General features: G+C 42.9%; 1 protein-coding gene across 1 annotated transcript; it reads left to right on the top strand.

Annotated features, from left to right (window-relative positions):
- Positions 1–251: 251 nt before the first annotated feature.
- On the top strand, positions 252–20,311 carry MYLIP (myosin regulatory light chain interacting protein). Its single transcript, XM_020876016.2, has 7 exons — positions 252–552; positions 1,624–1,814; positions 12,766–12,951; positions 14,223–14,420; positions 14,902–15,066; positions 15,983–16,403; positions 18,739–20,311. Exons 1-7 carry the CDS (start codon positions 466–468, stop codon positions 18,826–18,828), a joined length of 1,338 nt encoding a protein of 445 aa, XP_020731675.1. The 5' UTR covers positions 252–465; the 3' UTR covers positions 18,829–20,311.
- Positions 20,312–20,716: the final 405 nt, after the last annotated feature.

Below are 20,716 nucleotides of genomic sequence, written 5' to 3' on the forward strand. Positions count from 1 at the left end.
CGGGGCCTCCCTCCTCTCCTCAGCGTTACGGCTCCCGCGAGCTGCCCCCTCCCCGGCGGCCGGTGTGGGGGCGGGGGGACACTCTGCCGGCGATGGGAGGGCGGGCGGCGGCCGAGCGGGCGCCGCTATTGGCTGGCCGGGCGGTGGCGGAGGGGCGGGGCCGCCGTGATTGGCGGGGGCCCCAGCCGAGGGGGGCGGGGCCGTTATATCTAAGGAGTCCCCGTCGCGGCGCAGGCAGTCGGGCTGCTGGAGTGCGGCGCCGCCGGGGGACCCGGGAAGCCGGCTGACGCGCGGGCTGGCAAGGCAGAGGGGGTTGGTGCGCGGGGCGCGGCGGCTGCGGGGCGTAGGGCAGGGGTCTGCAGGGCTGCCGTCTCCCGGGGGCCAGCCTCGCTGATCCCGGAGCTGGGTCTGAGCCCCGCGCACACCAAAGACGAGGCGGCTGTGGCAGCAGCGGCGGCCCCAGCCATGCTGTGCTATGTGACGAGGCCGGACGCAGTGCTGATGGAGGTGGAGGTGGAGGCGAAAGCCAACGGCGAGGACTGTCTCAACCAGGTGAGGACCGGGGCCCCCTGCCGGTCCCCTGAGGCCGGGGTGGGGGGCGCCTCGCGGTGGAGCCGGGAGACGGCGGCGGTGGGGAGTGCGCCTCAGGCGCCGGGCCTGCGCCCCCTCCTTCCCGAGACCGTAGGGGCGCGCGGCCCCCTTCCTGGCGCGCGCGGGGGTGGCCCATTGGTGGGGGTGGGGCGGGGGCGCGGAAGACGGGCCGCGGGGCCTGCCACCCGGTCCCCCAGCCCGGCACTTTGCCCGAAGAAAGCGGCCCGGCACACCTGCTGCAGGTGGTGTGTGCACGAGGCCGCCTGTCGTCCCCGCGGGGCCCGGCGGCGCCACCCGCGTCCCGGGATGTGGTGGCCAGAGGCGGTCGCAGGTCCCTCGGGTTGCTGGGTAGACAAGCCGGGCCCCTTGCCTCTTGCTGCTTCTCAAGCGGACAGTTCACCGCCCTGCCTCTCCCGATTTGCTGGGGACGTGGGTTTGGGTCATAAACTCCTTGGTTGTCTGTCAGCACGCGCGTTTCCTTAGGAGTAAAAAACCGTTCCAACAGCGCCTAGTGGTGTGGCAGACGGCAGGATTTGCTCTCGAGTGTGCCCTCACCCCCCTCGACCTGAGGTGTTTGGAAAGCCTTCTGTAAAGCTTAGCAGACACTTGTGGCGTGTTTCCTCAGTGTGTTTATTTTTTTGGAACCCAGATGGTTAAAATTGCCCAAATAATAAGCTGCCAAATCAGCTGTGCAGATTGTGCTGGTGGAGGGAATTCCAGTGATTGGATGGAATAAGAAGGAAAATACCCCGTGGATTCCCTTCCTCAGGCTTTCTGGAAGGCTACATTTTGAGAACTCCTTTTGTGCCTGTCTCTATACCACATCTAGTGGTTTAGCATCACTGGAGCCTTAGAACTTTGTTCTTATAGCCTACAACAGGAATTGTAACACCGTTGTTGAACTTCGTGTTGTGTTTTGTTTTTTTTTTTTTTTTAAAAACAAAACATATGCAAGAATCTTAGATGGAGTCTTAGTTTGCTTTGACCACATGGACCACTTGCTTATCTATGCTGCATTCATTTTTGTTTTAGGTGTGCAGGAGATTGGGAATTATAGAAGTTGATTATTTTGGACTGCAGTTTACGGGTAGCAAAGGTGAAAGTTTATGGCTAAATCTGAGAAACCGGATCTCCCAGCAGATGGATGGGCTAGCCCCTTACCGGCTTAAACTGAGAGTCAAGTTCTTCGTGGAGCCTCATCTCATCTTACAGGAGCAGACTAGGTAAAATGATGCTAAAATAAACCAATGTCAAATATACCTTTGATTCCCTTTACAGAGAGCCATTGCGCCTTCCCAGAGATGCTCACCCATACGTTTGTTTTGATACAGAGGTGGTTCATAACTTAGAAGTTTTCCATAGCACAGTTCTTTTGTTGAAGGTGAAAAGAGAGCAGCATAGTTGGCCAGGGGTACATTTTCCAGCTCTTGCGGTATTTTTCTTGTCTTTATAAACAATGGGAGAGCAAGGATGAATTCTTAAAAACATTTGAGATCAGCGCCACAATTCAAAAAAATTTTAAAAAGAAAGAAAAAAAACCCAGCTGACTTCCTGATAACAGCGGCTATTGCCCGATAGTAACCTCTGCCTCGGCAGTGTTACTGTAGGTCATTGCAGACTGTTCTAACAGAAAGCAGGAAACAGTTCCTCTTGGGTTACTTAAACTTGGTCAACTTCTTCAGCCTAGTGTCAGATTACAGTGTGTAGCAAAGAGGTCTTTCCGAATTTTTTAAGTTTTTCAGTTTCTTGCAAATTCAGTTAAGAAAACTCATCTAATGCCAGTAGTAACATGCTACCCCACAAATACATTACACATGATTGTTGAGTTTAGATTGTTAAATTTCTCTCTCTACTTCTAGAAAGCTACCAGTAGTGCAAGACAATTGGAGTGTGTGGTTTCCTTTTTCAAACAGAAAATGGATTCTCCCCTGGACTAGACGTAATGCTTTTCTCAAGGATGAGCTAAGCTAGGAAACTGGTGTTTAATATTTATTGCTGAAATGCAGGAGAACTAAATCTTAGAGTGGCATATTTATTTTAAAAAAAAAAGGGAAAATGACTACTTTTAAACACAGCAAACTTTGGATCTTAGTTTTAATGTTTTCCTACTTTGGCTTGGAAATTTGCCATGCCCATAAAAATGTGAGTGTGACAGTTATGAGTAATGATGAGTGAGCCATATTCTTTAACATTTTTTAGCATGTCATTTTATTTTTTTGGTTGTTTACCAGAGGATGGCTAAACACATTTTTGAAATACTGTTTATTTGAATTTGAAATCTCTGCTTTGCCTTGTCATGGAGCTTTAAAGGGTGAGGGAAACGTTCAATTTTGTATCTGAGAGAAGCTTGTATATTGAATTCTTAGTGCTTCTAAAAATGTCTTGCAAAATATTCAAGTAATTCCATGTTTAAGAATGTCTTAGCTGTCTGTATGACATCAGGATAGATTGCACTTTTTGTTTTTTAAAGCTGATTTGTAAATGCTTCTACTTTACAGTTCAGTTTGATACCTTGCAATTTAGTAAGAAAAAATTATTTGTATATATATATAAAACACAGCATCTTGGAATTTTCATTGTTTAGTTTTATCCTGATTTTGCAGTTATTTCAGGGCATCCATTTACAAATATGTTTTGATGACACAAATTTATTTTTTAAATTTGCAGAAGCTTGGAGGACTAAATACATCATTAAGTGGCAGCAGTCATAACATAACATGCATTTGTATTATAAATGCTTACAGATTTTACAGTTTGCTACTAGACATTATTTACCTGTGCTTTCTTTTTAATAGATTTAATAACTATTATCAAATCCATTTTATTCATGCAAGAAATACAGACATTTTATGAATTAGGATTGGAATCAAATTTCCTACTTTATTGACTCAATTGACTTTGACTCTTGAAATTCAAGCCTAATAGCACTCAAAGAGTGCACATACCTGGTTAGACTGGGTAATTTTAATTGATTTGAAATCATACCAAAAAATTCAGGTGATCTAAACTTTTGATTTTAAAATATTGGTGTATTTTACTTTTCTGTGGGGTTGTCTGAAGTAACAGAATTTTAAGAAAATGCCACCTAAAGTTTATATAGCATTCAGCTTTAATAAATAGATAAAGTGATTTATAATTAGCTTTGTACCTTTTCATTAGGAACATAAGTTGTACTGGGCCCAGTTTTGCTACAGTTAGCATTGTGTTTATGTACCAGATACTACAGAACAGGAACACTTATTTTTCCTAATGTTATGTTAACAAGATAAAGCTGGTTGTTTAATGTTTTTGATGTTTAATCATTTGTTATAAAATACTGATATAAAATGGCATGGAAGTAAAATAGATCTATTTACATAGTGAGTAAGCTCAGCTTTCCCAGTCCAGTTATGAGAGGTGATATTTTAGCATCTCTCAGTTGAGTCGTGAGGGTACACTTAGTATACTGAAAGTGTCTGGACAGTTTATAATGGTGCTGAAATATCCTGGCCAAGTTGTCCTCTGTGGACAATTAAAGCAGCCTGCTTACAGTAGAGCTGGCCTAACTGGGGGCAGTTCATACATTAGTTTGCATCAGATTAGGGAGGCTGCTAAAGAATGACAGACGGGAGGGCCTGTCTGTAATAGGAGAGTCCCAGGGGCCACACGGAAGCCCTGCATTCTAGGTTCAACTCAGCCACCAACCACCAACGTAAACAGCCTTCTAAAACTTGAGCCCGGCTGAAAACCCTGAAAGAGTTTCTTTAAGATCCCTTCTAGCAGATTTTTTTTTCTTAGCTTCTACTTCTCTTTATATCACTTTCCTAATGCTTTTTCTAGATAACTTTTCTCTGAAGACAGAAAAAACATTTCCAGTGTCTGCTTAGATTGGTAGATAGAGTTAGTCTGGCCTCTGATGTGACCTAATTTTAGATTTGATTCTTTACCCAGACTATTTTGTTTGCTCTTGAATGAGGAATTCTGGAAAGTAACCCGAGAGTTTTGTTTAGACTCAGCTGGAACATTTCAGAGAGGAGGACAGCAGGTATTTTCAGCAGATGTTTGCCATGCTGTGGATTAGAACGAAACATGAGACTAATATATTCTGAAAGTGGATCTGAAATCACAGTGATCTTTGAAATTCTTACCTTTTAGAGGCTCTTGGTTATTCACAGCAATTCAGACCAGATTTTTTCAAAATTTTCAAAACCAGAGATTAGAGAATTATATGCTTCATCTTCATGGATGGTATTTATACCATCCACTGCCAATAAAATCTTTCTGTTTCTCCTGACTTTGCCGCGTTTTAGCAGAACTCTGTGTTCTTTGCTAGGGGGCACCCTTTTTAGTTAAGATTCACCAACACCTGAATCCTTTATCCCAGAGAACAGTCCTAATACAAGTGCTTCATGAGTGCTGAAGTACATGTTTAAGGAAATGCCATAATCCTGAACGTCGCATCCCATTAGGGTCTTAAAGCTGTGAGCAGTGATGAGTGTGACTGCAGACCCCAGCTCACTCATCACTCCTTGGAAAAGCCTGCTCTAGGCCCACTTAGGAGACTGAACTCTGAATATATCGTGCCGCTTTCCTTTACATTTAACAAATGTGTAGCACTCATTTACTTTTGTGATCGTTTGCTTATTGTCAGCCACTCTAATAATCTGAATTCCATTAAGAAACCTAATTATACCTTGTATTCCCAGAGTCTGGCAAGTACCTGGTGTATAAATATTTGTTGAATCAATGAATTAAGAACTTATAAGTCAGTAAAAATGGGGTTAACTGATACTGATAATATAGATATTCTTGTAGATATTGACAGGTTTTGCCAGTTCGCTTCTATAACCTGAGAAGTCTGAGACGATCTAAAAGAAATCTCACCATTAAACATTTTCTAGTGTTTCTTCTCAGTTAATAATTTGCTCAGTGCTTGGCATTCTTCTGTTTGCTTGCTTCCTTCGTTTGCCCCCTCTACTCCATTCAAAGCCATTTGTTCTTTGTGGCTATTTGTTCTTATCAAGGATGAACTACCACCCACTTGGACCTTTTAGGAAGTTCAGATAGTTTTCAAGCTGCAGGCTAGCTTTATCTAATTTCAGCCAATTTGTAGGTCCTTGGTACTTATTAAATTCAGTTTTTCCCTGTCACCCAACAGAAATCACTTAGACATGTGAAAGATCAGGAATGATGGCATCACTGAAACCCACAAAGCAAATACCACATGTAAACTATAGGCAGAGATGAGGTAATAATCTCAAATCGGTCCACAGCTAAATCACATTGACCCTAGCCCATGCCTGTAATCATGTTCAGAATCTTATAAAACATTGTCACGAGGGTAAATGTTGATTCTTATGTATAATGTAAACTTACCTTTGTGTGATTCAGGATGGGTAAATTCCATAAGATGCATTGTAGGAATATGTTCTTCATATCAACTGCATGTCTGAGAGTGGAACAACACATTCTTTTTTTTTTTTTTTTTAATGCACAAATATAACATAGGCCCCAGGAAAGTAAAAAAGGTTAAAAACAGACATGTATATTATTTTCAAAGAAAGTATTAATTACATTTCTGAATTCTAATTTATTACGTCTTTCTGCTCAGTATATGGGATGTTTATGTGGTTTTATGTTTATTTTAGCCACAGGATGCCCACCTGGGCACCTTCAGTCTCTTTTTGAACTTCTGATACTTATATATACATATAAAAGATCAGAGAACATTGAGAAATTGATTTTTATGTAGCCAAAATGAACTTTTCATTTTGAATGTCATTATAAATAAAATCTGATTATTTAGAGGGCACTAGGGGGTCAGACCCAGGGTGACCAGTAGGATTAGGTTCCAGGTATGTTTATTCTCTGAGTCGTGTCCCTGATTCCAGGCCTCTAATCTAGATTGCTGAGAAAGAGATCATAGTTGACACTATGAAACTCTGCGATTGCCTGGATTGTTATTTGCCCAGGGACAGCTATCTCCAGTGAGTGAATAATCATACCTTTTAGAAATGAAGTTTTATGCTTCCAGGTATTTTTCTGGAGTGAGTTGTAATCAATTTGAAGCTCGGAATTTCTTTTACCTGTACCCTCCTTACCATTTAACTGCTTTGGAGACTGAGAAGGAAGCAAATTTATCAGTGATTCCCATTTTACATTTTGGGCTTTGAGAAAGATTTCCTTAAGCCTGAATAGAAACCTGACTTGGTAATTATTGGCTGTGACAGGTTTCTCAGTTGCTAGCTTTCCGTGAAGTGTGTTAGATTTGCTGGTTCATTTTAGTTATGGCTCCTCATTTGAATTCTGAACCTTGACCCTAAGGGATTTTTACTAGTATTATGTTCTCAACCTCTTACCATAAAGATTTTCAGATGTACAGATCAGTTGAAGATTTTTACATTGAACACCAAAAACACCTAGATTCTGCTATTAACAGTTTAATATACTTGTTTTAGTGCATATTTATCCACTTATTGGTCCCTCTACCCATCTACCAGTCTATTTATTTTTGATGCCTTTCAAAATAAATTGTAAGTACATATCCCCCTAAATACATCACTATGCATACCATTAACTAGAACTCAGTCTTTGCCTCCAGTTCTTTTTTTCTTTTGATATAAAATGTATATATGATGAAATGCATAAATCGTAATATTCCACTTAATGAGTTTTGGCAAATAGATGTACCTGTTTAAACAAAACCCTTATTATTAAGATTTAGAATATTACCATCACTCCAGAAAGTTCCCTCACGACCTTCTGCAGTCCTTCCCCACTCTCCTTCCCTACCTCCACCCACCTCACTCCACAACCAGGTTGTATGTTTTTCCAGCGAAGATTAGTTATGCCTGTTCTAGCTCTTGTCAGTGGAATCACACAGTAGGTATTCTTTTGTGTCTGGCTCCTTTTGTTCATCATAAATTTTTTGAGACCCATCATCTTGTTTTATACATCAGTGACTTATTGCTGTTTATTGCTGAATAGTATCCCATTGTATGTACTGCTATTTATCCATAGTCCATTGATGAACACCTGTTTTCCAGCTGTCATGAAGAAAGCTGCTATAAACATTCACGCACAAGTCTTTTTTTGTAGACATGTGTTTTCATTTCTCTTGAGTAAATAAGATTGAAAAGCTGGGTCATAGAGGAGGTAATTGTTTAACTTATAAGTAACTGCCAGACCTTTTCCAGAAGCAGTTGTCCCATTCTGTGCTCCTGTCAGCAGTGTATGGGGGGCCAGTTCCTCCACATTCCTGCCAGCCTTCTGCTGGGTTTGCAGTGCTAGCACATTGTGGTTTTAATTTCTATTTCTCTATTGATTAATAACACTTTTTCATCTGCTTATTGGCCTTTCAAACATCTTTTGTGAAATACCTGTTTGGGTCATTTGCCCATATTTATTGAGTTGTTGCCTTTATTTTTGAGCTGCACACATTCTTTGTATATACCAGTTTTTTGTCAGATATTTGTTTTATAAAGTGTACTTTTTTCCGTGATTTGCATGGTCTTTTTTTCTTTTATGCCTTTTGACTGGAAGAAGTTTTTAATTTTGGTGAAGTTTCACTTATGCACTTTTTTCTTTTATGATTTTTGCTGACTGCGTCCTGAGAAACCTTTGCCTGACTCCCAAGTCATAAAGATAACTCTCCTGTGTTTTGTTCTAAAAGCATTGCCATTTTAGCTTTCATATTTAGGCCTGGATCCATCTTGAACTGATTTTTGTTGCACTGGAGTTTAAGATACAAAACAAACGTATAGCAATTCTGTTCTGGTTTGATAATTTTTAAATATAACCTTGCAGTTAGAGCTTGTGGTTTAATGACTCATTGAACTGAGGCAGGCATTCAGGTGACCACAGTGGGTGTCTCACTCTGTGAGGAACTAATCAGCTGTTAAAATGGAGAGCCAGGTTCAGTCAGTCTCTTGAGGAGAGATTCACTTCAGTTATTGGGACTGGAGAGTTTAAAAAAATAACAATTTAGCAATTTGCCTGCAATGCAGGCGACGTGGGTTCAATCTCTGGGTCTGGAATATCCACTGGAGAAGGAAATGGCAACCCACTCTAGTATTCTTGCCTGGAGAATTCCATGGACAGAGGAGCCTGGTGGGCTACAGTCCATATCCGCAGAGAGTCGGATGCAACTGAGCAACTAACACTTTCACTTTCAGTCATTTTAGAGATGTTTTAGTTGGTTACTTCATCTGGAGTGTAATAGTGAGTGTGGATATAGTTGTCTTATATTTGTGTCATGAAAAACTTTTCAAAATTACATAACCGGCAAGATAACTGGAGGGCAGTAATAGAGAGTAGCTGTCTGTGATGAGCAGATCCACAACTCCCGATTGGTTTGCAGAAGATTCTGCTTTGATTATTAGATGATTTCTTTGTGAGACAAGCCAGAGTTTAGAGGAGAATACTCTGATTACAGTTCTTAAAAGATAAAAGACCTGATGTTATGGCTTAAAATTGTGGAAAGGAATTCATTTTAAACATAGAGGAAATTCTAAGTATGTACTTCAAAACCAAACATATAAAGGATGTGTGGCTCTTTCTTTTAAATTAAAATATGATATATCCTCATATTTATTCGTATTTTCTTTTTTTTAATCTTCCCTAATGCTGCAGTAAGTGTGAATTCATGAATGCAAAGACATGAATTAGCTAGAACTTTTCACTTTGGGCTTCCAAGCCCCATCCTGTGCTGAAAGTATCCAATTTCTTAGTAACTGAGTAAAACTGGAAGAATCATGAATTTCAAGGTTCAGCTAAAGGAATGTTTAGAAAATGAGCTTATGTCTGTTAGGATGTAGTCATAGACATTAAGACAAATTATTTTTTCAAAGGCTTTCTTTCTGTTTATGCTTCTAGCATGTAGCCTAAATTGAATCAGATATGCCAATCACGTTTGATCTTTAGTTTAAAAAAAAAGCAATTCACTGCAGGTCTGACTCCTTTGAACACATCTACTTATTTTGATACTATTGGTAATCTTTAAGCCAGCCTACAGAAAAGGAGAGGGTGAAATCCATGAACCAGTCAGTTACAGGCCAGATGATTCAAGGAAAAATAATAGAAGAAAATACTTGATTTAGAACCACACCTAACTATTGAGCCATCCCTGGATTTGCTGCTGGCAATGGTTCTGCATGCTCTGTCATCCTCCTTCTTGGGAAGAGCACATTAAATAAAGTCTGCCGCCGGCCTGCCGCCACTGTGACCTTTGCTGTTGCTGCTCCACTCCTGGAGAGCATAAACTTGTCACCTGAGTGCCAGTTTGCAGCCAGAGTTATTGTGATAGGATACTTTCCTTCACACCAAAAGGCTGTAAGTTCCATCGAAAAAGGAACTATCAGATATATTCACCCTGGAACCCCAGAACTCCAGCATAGGACTTGGCACAGAGACGATGCATGACAGACTTGTTGACTTGAAAAGTTGCTTGATAGCCGTGAAATGGCAAAATGCAGGAAGCGCCCTGCCAGAATGTTTCTGTACAGAGGGGGGTTTTTGTACTTAAGAGGGTAGCAGTTGCAGTACAACCTAAAACGTGGAGTATGTAGAGAAGGCTATTGCCCTCCACCCCCTTTTTAAAAATTCCAGCTCACATGCCGAGGAAGGATCAGTGTTACTCTCAGGCCGCTGACCACCTGTTAGTATTTTGTTATTGCTTCTCTGCCTTTGATTTTGGCAGCTGTCTGTCTAGAAGTTGGCATGGATAGTTTAGAAAAAGAAATTGGATTGATTTTGAACCTCTTCTTTTGCTGGCTATACTAGTCTCTAACTTAATACCTAGGGAATCAGTTAAAAGACACTTTCACATAAGCAGTGATTAAATCGAGAAGACTTAGTTTGGGTGATACCCTTAAAAATCTTTCAGCACATACTTTCTTGTTTAATGTAAGCATATACTGAGGTTTTTCTTCACTGCTAGCATGTCCTCTGATGACTGCAGAGACAGAAGTACATAAACCAAGATGAAGTTTACTGAATGATTGTCTAAAAAGCCTTCTGGGGACTGAAGAAGTGTTGCAGCACCAAGATTTTGTGGGACTGCTAGATCTGTCTTTGGATATTTCAAAACGAGTTATTTTTGTAGTCATTTCTTACCCCCAGTAGGGACCCCCTTCTCAGTTTAGCAGTATGTCAGAAATACTTTAAAGACAAGCACATGTTTGGTTTAATAAAAACCATGCTTATCTTCTCTCAGTGCTATTATGCTCTCTTACTGTGATTTCTTCATAGGGGGCTTTGGATGAAAAAAAAAAACTGCAGTGTTTGGCAGAGTCTGATAATTTTAAACATTTCCTTATCGTTGTAGAAGGGACAAAACGTTGAATTTAAGCATTTTTTAAAAGAGGATTAATGGCTCTTGTCAGCCCAAAGTTTTGAGACACTCAACAGACCCCCTGCTTGTCTTTTCTAGCCTCAGGTTCTCCTACCTCCTTTTCTTGCATTGTTCTCATTATCCCTTCTACCTGGATGTCAGACACAAAACTAACATAAATAAAAGTGACTTGAGGGCTAGAATAAGGATATCCAACTGAAGGGGGAAGCTGAGTGTAGGAACCCTGTTCAGAGCTTTACAATGATGATCATAATTCATTTGTTAATGGAGGGAGTAGTGTGGCATTTCAGCATGTTTGAGAGGAATGTATTGAGTCATCAGGGAAAGTTATACTTCTACATTTGCCAGAGACAAATTTCATAACCCTGGCCAATCTGTCTATGACAGTTTAAACACTCTGTTCAGAGTCTTAGGCAATACAAACTGTCAGGTAACAACATCTGAAGTTTTCAAGGATTCTAAGTTTCACTTACTTTTTGGTAAATGTGGAATGCAGTGTTGTACAATTAGGACAGGGTCAGATGGAATGAAACTAGGATGGGAATATAAACTAATTGCAGACAGTGTGTAGTTTTATGTACATTTATAGCACTCTCTGATGTTAGACGCACTTAGAAAGTCAGTTTACATGCAGCTAAATGGTTTGTGTGTGAATTAGACAAACAGGTATCCAGATGAGGGGATAGGAAGAGTGGCCTTCAGGACAGAGGAAACAGCAAGACCAGAGACGTAGGAGTGTGAATAAGTTTGGTTTTTCCAGAAAAAAAGAGTTGTCCCTTTCCTGGGGCATAGTGGCTGGAGGGAATGACAGGAGTGCACATGTGTTTGCTCAGTTGCTTCAATTCTGTCTGACTCTCTGCGACCCTACTGACTGTAGCCTGCCAGGCTCCTCTGTCCATGGACTCTCCAGGCAAGAATACAGGAGTGGATTGCCATGCCCTCCTCCATGGGATCTTCCTGACCCAGGAATCGAACTCGCGTCTCTGATGTCTCCTGCATTGGCAAGCATGTTCTTTTATCACTAGTGCCACATGAGGTGGCTGCAAATCTGGGGCAAGACGTTGAGAACTCTGGGTTCATGCTGACAGTGTGCTTCCTTGGCAAACAATGGGGATGTCTTGAAGGATTCTGAGCAGAGGAGTGGCAAGTCTATATCAGAAGCAAGCAGCTTGGAAGATGGATTCATGCAGAATCTAGAAGAGAGATCAGCTTAGGGGATATTGTAAATTCTCTGACAGTTGAGAGCTACAATAGGACAGAGGAAGTAAAAACGGGGAAAATGGAACTGGATTTAAAGAATTTTCAGAGACAGAAATTAGGCAGAAAGAAAATGAAGAATTAAAATTGAGTCTGTCGTAGAAATAGCAAATCAGTCTCTGGTTTCCACTGGGAGAAAAAGTGGATTTGGGGAGGAAGATAGTGTTTGGCTTCGAACAAGGTGAAATTGGGATGCTGAAGAACATCTAGGGGAGAAGTCTATAAGCTCTTGCACATTTGAGTATGATCCTTAGGAGAGAAGTTAGGGTGAAAATGAGAGATTTGAGTGTTATTTGAATAAGATATCAGTTACACATCAAGAAAAAGTTTTTCTGATTAAGATCATTTCTTTTGAAATGTATAATGCAGAGACGTGTATATAGTTATTATATGTGAATGTAATCTTTAGACTTATTTTGCCTCACTACTCATGATTTTAATAAAAGGTCTGTAAGTGTAAGCATTTCCCAGGTAGCTTTCTCCCCTGCTGTTTTCCTTACTTAAAAGGGATTATGGAATTGCCAAGCAGTGGGTCTGATAACCATGTTAGTCCCCCAGCATAACCTCATTCTCATATTACTTTGTAGGCATATCTTTTTCTTGCATATCAAGGAAGCCCTCCTGGCAGGCCACCTCCAGTGTTCCCCAGAGCAGGCAGTGGAGCTCAGCGCCCTCCTGGCCCAGACCAAGTTTGGGGACTACAACCAGAACACAGCCAAGTACAGCTATGAGGAGCTGTGTGCCAAGGAGCTCTCCAGTGCCACCTTGAACAGGTGAGGCCCCACTTCAGGCTCCTGTTTGTTGTCATGGATCTAGCAGATTTATAAGTATCTCCAGGAGAAACATCAAACTATGATAGATACAGGTATTTTGTAAGGTTGAGACTAGACCATTGCCCATTCTAACCAACTGTTTTCTAAAGATTCTTATCCTTTTCTTTGAGAAACTAATAAACACAAAATATAATCCACAAAAATAAATGCCCTTATACAAAATGCTGTATAACAGAAATTATAAAGTCTCTGGCCTTTTAAGAATGTAAGTCTCTTAAATTAAAAGTCTATCAGGTATGTTGACCTTTTCTTCATCCCAGAAAGGACTAAACCAAGAGACTAACATAGGTGTTTTAATTATCTCTTCCTGGGTAATGAGTTGCCCTCCAAAAGTTAGTGTTTTCAAACAAGAAACATCATCTCACAGTTCCCTGGGTCAGGAGTCCGGCCGTGGCCTGCCTGGGTTCCCTGGCTTCAGATCTCTCAGGAGGCTGCAGTCAAGCTGACTGTGGGTTTCAGCCTCATCTGAGGGAAGGATCTGCTTCCAGTTGGGCTCAGGTGGTTTGTTGTTGCCTGGCCTGTGCCCTCACCACATGGGCCTCTTTCCAGGGGCTGTTTGATAGCATGGTGACTTGCTTCCCCCAGGACAGGCAATCGGGTCAGAGCAAGAGCGAACACCCAAGATGGAGTCTATAAATTAATCTCAGAATTGAGTGACAGCCCATCCCTTCTGCCATAATCTGTTCATTAGAAGCAGGTCATTAATCCAGCCTATACTCAAGGAAGTTACACAGGGGCGTGGATACCAGGGGGTGGGGATCTTTAAGGACTATATTGGAGGCTGTTCACCCCAATAAATAAAATAAGTCCTGCGTAGTTCAGTTGCAAATAACCTAATCAATGCCGTATAATGCTATATTATAATGAAACTTAGAAAGTAAACCTAGACAAATGCATGAGACATTCCTACGTATAAATTTCTTACATATATTTTTAGAGATTTTCCATAGTTCTTTAAATTCATCCTCATATGGCATCCCCAATAGTTTTTTCTACTAAATATTTAGTAGTTGAGATCTTGAACGGTGCCTTAAAAGTATTTTACAATAAGTTTGCTAAATAGATGAAACATCAATAATATATAGCTTTTAAGTTTTTATGATTCATAAATGACAGTGTCAGTCTAATTCACTAATGAAAATAATAGATTTCTCTCTGAAGACTGCATCAGTTAACCTCTCGGTACTCTCTGGCTTTTTGGTGTCTTACAGCATTGTGGCAAAGCATAAGGAGCTGGAGGGGACCAGCCAGGCTTCGGCCGAATACCAAGTTTTGCAGATTGTGTCAGCAATGGACAACTACGGCATTGAATGGCATTCTGTGAGGGACAGCGAGGGGCAGAAGCTCCTCATCGGTGTTGGACCTGAAGGAATCTCCATTTGTAAAGATGACTTCAGCCCAATTAACAGGTATCCCAAGTCTTAACATTTGTTTAGACCCAGGTGTGTATATACTCTTGTAGCTCTGATCGTGAAAGTAGGAAATGGAGAGGAATTTATTAGACAGTCATCCTTTAGGGATAACATGTTTCATTTGGGGTAGGTGCATTCATTTTATTCAGGCCTTGATAACCATTCCATTATTTTTTTTTTAATGCAGGCCTAAGTGTACTGATGTGGCAGAGTTAATATTTCTCAAATGTCATTCACGGCTATAAAAATCTCATTTCACCTACACACAGTCCCCCCAAACTCACTCCAACGCTCCTCTTCACTTACCCCAAGTGCTTTTCAATGATCCTTTATAACTTGCGAGCAGAGTGCTTATCTGACGGTCTTATCTGAACATCTGGTTTTATGGCTGGGCCACAGCACATGGGAACCTCACTAGGTGTCTGTGCAGTGGCGGACCTCCCCTGAGCTCGCTCACTTTTCTCTTACCCCCTTTCAGGATCGCTTACCCCGTGGTGCAGATGGCCACCCAGTCAGGGAAGAACGTGTACCTGACCGTCACCAAGGAATCTGGGAACAGCATCGTGCTCTTGTTCAAGATGATCAGCACCAGGGCGGCCAGTGGGCTCTACCGAGCCATCACAGAGACGCACGCGTTTTACAGGCACGTACACCTCTGTGCTCCATGACCCCAGTGTCTGCCTCGGGGCTGAGGTTTCCAGGTGACAGCAAGCCTCCTACAGTTCCTGGGATCATTGTGTCAGTGAACTGTGTACAGAGTTTAAGAAATCGGCTATTTGTGAGCCCTTTGTTTCTGCCCTAGCAGGGGTCCTTCTCAGCATCATCCTGCTTTCCTTCAGGACGTGTGCATGTGGCGTGGAGGGTATGAGTGTGAGCTGCACGGACTCGCTCCACTGCTCAGCTCTCAGCCCTTTTCCTCACCTCGCGCCTGCCCCGCCGAGGTAACCCTGAGTGAGGGCTTGTTCAGCCGCTCTTTTTGCCCTTTCCCTGCAGGAAGACCCAAGTTGTTTTTCCTCCCTGGGAGGGTAGCTGCCATGAGTCCTCGGTGTGTGGTGAGGATCCCTCGATAACCATATTGATTCCCTCATTTCTGAGGGTGCTTTAGCGTTGTGATTTGACTCAAATATTTGGAAAGTCAAAAGCTACAAAATGTAATTGGCAGGCAACCGAACTTTTTTATGTTAAAATAGACACATTGTGAAGCAGAATGGAAAATTTGTAGAAATTTTTAGCATAAATCCAGGGTTACAAAGAAAAACGTCCCTTTTCTTGCCATAAGCTGCTTTGGACTGTAGCTGCTGTCCCTGGAGGGGGAGGTGCCCTCTGTGTCCACCACTGCCAGACCAGAGGTCCTTCCTCAGGAGACATTTGAGGAGACAGAGGTGGCATCATTGAGATGCTTAACACATATGAGACTGGAGGGATTTATTTTCAAGCATGCAGACAAGTGTGTTAAATGTCCGAGGACGTGAGCCGCCCTGTTCACTGCAGCATTTAAGTTCCGGCTTGTGGGGACCCCCAGGCCTGTCAGCACTGAGTTGGGTGTTGCGTCTCTGTAGGTGTGACACGGTGACCAGTGCCGTCATGATGCAGTACAGCCGAGACCTGAAGGGCCACCTGGCTTCTCTCTTTCTGAACGAAAACATCAACCTGGGCAAGAAGTATGTCTTCGATATTAAAAGAACCTCCAAGGAGGCATATGACCACGCCAGGCGGGCCCTGTATAACGCGGGTGTGGTGGACCTCCTGCCCAGAAGCGACCCCAGCCCCCCGAGCTCTCCCCTGAAGTCCTCGGAGAGCAGCACCAGCTGCAGCAGCTGCGAGGGCCTCGGCTGCCAGCAGACCCGCGCCCTCCAGGAGAAGCTGCGCAGGCTCAAGGAGGCCATGCTGTGCGTGCTGTGCTGCGAGGGCGAGATCAACTCGGCCTTCTGCCCCTGCGGCCACACCGTGTGCTGCGAGAGCTGCGCCGCCCAGCTCCAGGTGAGGGTCCGCTGGCTGCAAGGGAGGGGGCCGCCTGGCTCCAGGTGAGGGGGGCTGCCCGGCTCCAAGTGAGAGGGCCGCCCGGCTCCAGGTGAGGGTCCGCCGGCTCCAAGGGAGGGGGCCGCCTGGCTCCAGGTGAGGGGGGCTGCCCGGCTCCAAGTGAGAGGGCCGCCCGGCTCCAGGTGAGGGTCCACCGGCTCCAGGTGAGGGGGGCTGCCTGGCTCCAGGTGAGGGTCCATCTGGCTCCAGGTGAGGGAGTCTACCTGGTTATAGGTGAGGGCGCCGCCTGGCTCCAGGGAGGGTCCACCCAGCTCTAGGTAAGGGGGCCACCTGGCTCCAGGTGAGGGTCCACATGGCTCCAGGTGAGGGGCTGCTGCTTAGCTGGCTGCCACGGGCCAGGGGCTGACCTGTGTGGAGGCACTGATGGAGAATGTCCATGTCCACCCAGGGAAGGTCTTTGTATTTGGTGACTAGGAGGGTGTGGCCCTTAGGAAACCGTATAGGTTAGCACACTCTTCTCGACAATGTAATTACTAAACCACAGGCTTCTTTCCAGTCCTGGAAACAAGACTCAGATTCACACAGTAAGACATCTAGTTGGTTGGCTGAGCTGGGTACTGGGTTCCAGGCCTGTTGGGCTGGTCAACTTCTTTTCTGTTTCATGTTTTCTCTGCTTCCTGACATTTAGGAGGATGGTGTCTTTTACTTATTATTTGGGTAAGAATTCTTAAGAGTTTTGGGTGATGGTTAACTCTCAGTAGGTTGTTGCCTGATTATTTATGATTCATTTCCTTTTATTACCAACTGTGCCTCTCAGGTCCCCTTAGATTGGCTCTCAGTTAGCAAGTCAAACTACTTTTAAAATTTGTACACAAAATAAAAGTACCTCTTACATAGTAGGTTTTCCTTTCTTGCACCTTGTGTTTCCTTTTACAATAATTTTTTCAGTTTGTTTTCATCCCCCAGAAATGTTAGCTACATGTCGCTGTAGTTTTATGTAAAATTAGTCCTAAATAACTTCTAGTCCTTAAGAAGCTGCTAATTTCAGAACTATTTTTAGGGCTACACATGAGCCAAGAGTATGCCTGCGTCCTTCCTTAAACTATGCAACACACTCTTCCCAGAAGTGGTCATGAATTTGCCTTTTTCTGTCCACATAGTCTGACCCTCACACCTAAGGCTCCCCCTGTGGTTGAGAAGGGGATCTGCTTGCTGAGAGGCCAGCCTTGGGGTGGGGGTGGCGGTGGGGGTGGGGTGGTGTGTGACTGTCCTGTGACTGGAGCAGCCATGCTCCCTGGCCACGTGGCATCTGCCCAGTGATGTTGCCCAAGCCAACTAGCCAAGGACAGTCTCTGGAAGGGTCTGACTGAAAACCTGATTAATTTCCTTCAGTTTATACTTTTTCATAATCTTTAGTTTTATTTACTTTTTAAACTTTTTATTTTGTGTTGGGGTTTAGCCAGTTAATAATGTTGTGATAGTTTCAGGTGAACAGTGAAGGAACTCAGCCATACATAGATATGTATTCTTTCTCCCCCAAACTCACCTCTCATCCAGGCTGCCACATAACGTTGAACAGCATTCCCTATGCCATACAGTAGGTCCTTGTTGGCTATCCATTTTAAACATAACAGTGTGTACATGTCCATCTCAAACTCCCTGACTATCCCTTCTCCCCATTTTCCCCCCTGGCAATCATAAGTTCATTGTCTAAGTCTGTCTCTTTCTGTTTTATAAGTAAGTTCATTTGTTATCATTTCTTTTAACTTTTTACCTATAAAGGATGTCAGACTTCCCTTGTGGCTCAGATGGTAAAGAATCCGCTTGCAATGCAGGAGACCCAGGTTCGATCTGTGAGCCAGGAAGATTCCCCTGGAGAAGGGAATGGCAGCCCACTCCAGTATTCTTGCCTAGAGAATTCCATGGACAGAGGAACCCTGGTGAGCTACAGTCCGTGGGTCGAAAAGAGTCGGACACCACTGAGCAATCACACTTTCACTTTCATAAGGAATGTCATATGATATTTCTTTGCCTGACTTAGTGTGTATGACAATCTCTAGGCCCATCCATGTTGCTGCATATGGCATTATTTCATTCTTTTTAATGGCTGGGTAATATTCCATTGTATATGTGTACCATAATCTTTATTTTCAGTCCTTTGTCAAGTGCAAACTTACAAACTGGTCAGAAAGCAAAGATCTCTCCCAATGAAAAGCTAGAAATAATTGTGACCACAGCGTATTCAGAAAATGCACTGTAACAGGTACCACAGGTAAACACTGAAGACCCAGATCCGTGAGGGGGTCCTAACCTGTAGTACCGGCTTCTTTTCCAGTCGTGTCCCGTCTGCAGATCACGGGTGGACCACATCCAGCACATCTACCTGCCAACGCACACCAGTCTTCTCAACCTGACTGTGATCTGATCTACTGTGCACTTACCGGACATGCCATGTCTGCATGAACTGCACTAGTATAAGCTATAAAAATGATAGATTGTGGAGAGAAAAACTACTCCAACACCCATCTGCCATGCAACGTATAGGGGGAAAAAAAAGGAAGAATAGAAAGAATATAACTACTACTCACCGCCAAAATGTACCATGTGTAGAATCAGCACCTGTTGGGTGGCGACCAGGAGGAGCTCTGGGACCCAGACACATTCCTTGGACTTTCCTACTTTTTATGATCAAGTAAGGAATCAGGAAAAATCTTTGACATCAGTTAAGTGGCAGCCTAACCCTAAAGTGGGTACCTTTTAGAAAATGATGTTTTAAGTCTCCTTAACGTATCCCAAGGTAAGTTTCCTACCTGCAGCCAATTTTGTATGAATTTGTTTTAAGGATTTACTTGGTTCTTTTTATACGGGTCATGGAGCTCCGGACGTTTTTAATAGGAAAATTTTTCTTAAGAGATAGTCATCGTTTTAATGTCATTTCTGTTTTTTCTAACTTGTTCAAGAATGATTGGGAGGCAAACAGATTTGAAAATCGATTTGGGGACTTTTTTTTAAAGTGGGCAACATAGTTGTCAGATTTAAACCAGTCTGGCCAGTGGAAAACAGATCACTCCACATGGATGGTTTCCTATCCCTTCTCCCTCCCTTCTTCTTACCACGTCCCCAAGCCTTTCAGTGATAAAATGCTACCAGTTTAGTTAGACAATTTCTGTGTAGTAGTTGGCACTCCTTGGACCTCTTGAGTTGGGGGAACATTTTATTTTAAGATTGAAAAGGGAGCCCATGTTCCTTGGAAGGGAGAGCATTGCTCACCAAGACAAAGCTTCGTGGCATACAAACTAGGGGTGGTTTGTGACTTCTCCCGTGCACCCTGCTCCAGCTTCACCCAGTGGGGTTGCTTTTGCTTGAGCCATCAAGCCTTTTACAGCCTTATTGTAGATGTCCTAGATATTGTGTGCTTTTTTCTTTTTTGGTAGTAAATGCTTAAGTATTAACTTTTTGTTGACCCTCTATCTTATAGAGGGATTTCGGGGTTTTTGTTTGTTTCTGTATTCTTAATCATGTTTTTCCACTCCCACTTGGGAATTTTGGACGCTGGTCAGCTTGTGGGTTTTCTAGGATGTTGGGAAACCTAGATGACCTTATCGGGTGCAATACTAGCTTCGTTAAAGCTAGAAACCTACACTGTCACTTTACTGAGATTTCTGAGTATACTTTCCATATTGCCTTAATGTAGCAGTAATGTGTTTATGCATTTGTTTCTTTGCACAGACATTTTGTCAATATTAAAACTCTACTTTTTTATGGCACATATTAGCATATAAGCCTTTATTCCAAGAGGTATTTATTTTTTCACTTGTAAAAAAATAATGTTTCCACATAAAGAACTCTGTTATATCCTAGAGGACGTCTGTCTTTTATATTCAGGATAATAAAGACTTTAAAGCAAACATGGGTGCTTGTATCATCATAGTGATTGTCATTTAAGCCAGTTTTTAATCATTTAAAAAGAACATGGATAACATCCTGGTTGGTATCTACTGTGGTCTTTCATGGAAAGTTTGAAAATGTTCAGGGTATTGGCTCTAACTGACGAGACTGTTTACCAGTTACTCATTCATCTGTTTTCTGGTTTATAGGATTGGAATGTAGGTGACAGTGGGGTCATATGCACAAGCAGAAAAGAAGTTGGAAAAAGGACTTTAAAGTATTGGAGAAGGAAGGGAGTGGCAAAGTCAGAAGTTAAAAATGTAAACCCGGGTGGTACCACTAGTGTGTGGCCTAGTCAGGACAGGTGTCTTCTTGAGTCCCAGCAGAGACAGCCCCAGACTGCAGACCCAATGGCTGCCTTCCGT

This window comes from Odocoileus virginianus, chromosome 27, assembly GCF_023699985.2.
Source record: "Odocoileus virginianus isolate 20LAN1187 ecotype Illinois chromosome 27, Ovbor_1.2, whole genome shotgun sequence".
Classification (NCBI taxonomy): Eukaryota; Metazoa; Chordata; class Mammalia; order Artiodactyla; family Cervidae; genus Odocoileus; species Odocoileus virginianus.

Coding starts and splice junctions, on each gene's coding strand:
- MYLIP (XM_020876016.2), top strand. CDS start 466: ATGCTGTGCTATGTGACGAGGCCGGACGCAGTGCTGATGGAGGTGGAG. Junction 1,815..12,765: donor ATCTTACAGGAGCAGACTAG/GTAAAATGATGC, acceptor ATTACTTTGTAG/GCATATCTTTTTCTTGCATA. Junction 14,421..14,901: donor GACTTCAGCCCAATTAACAG/GTATCCCAAGTC, acceptor ACCCCCTTTCAG/GATCGCTTACCCCGTGGTGC.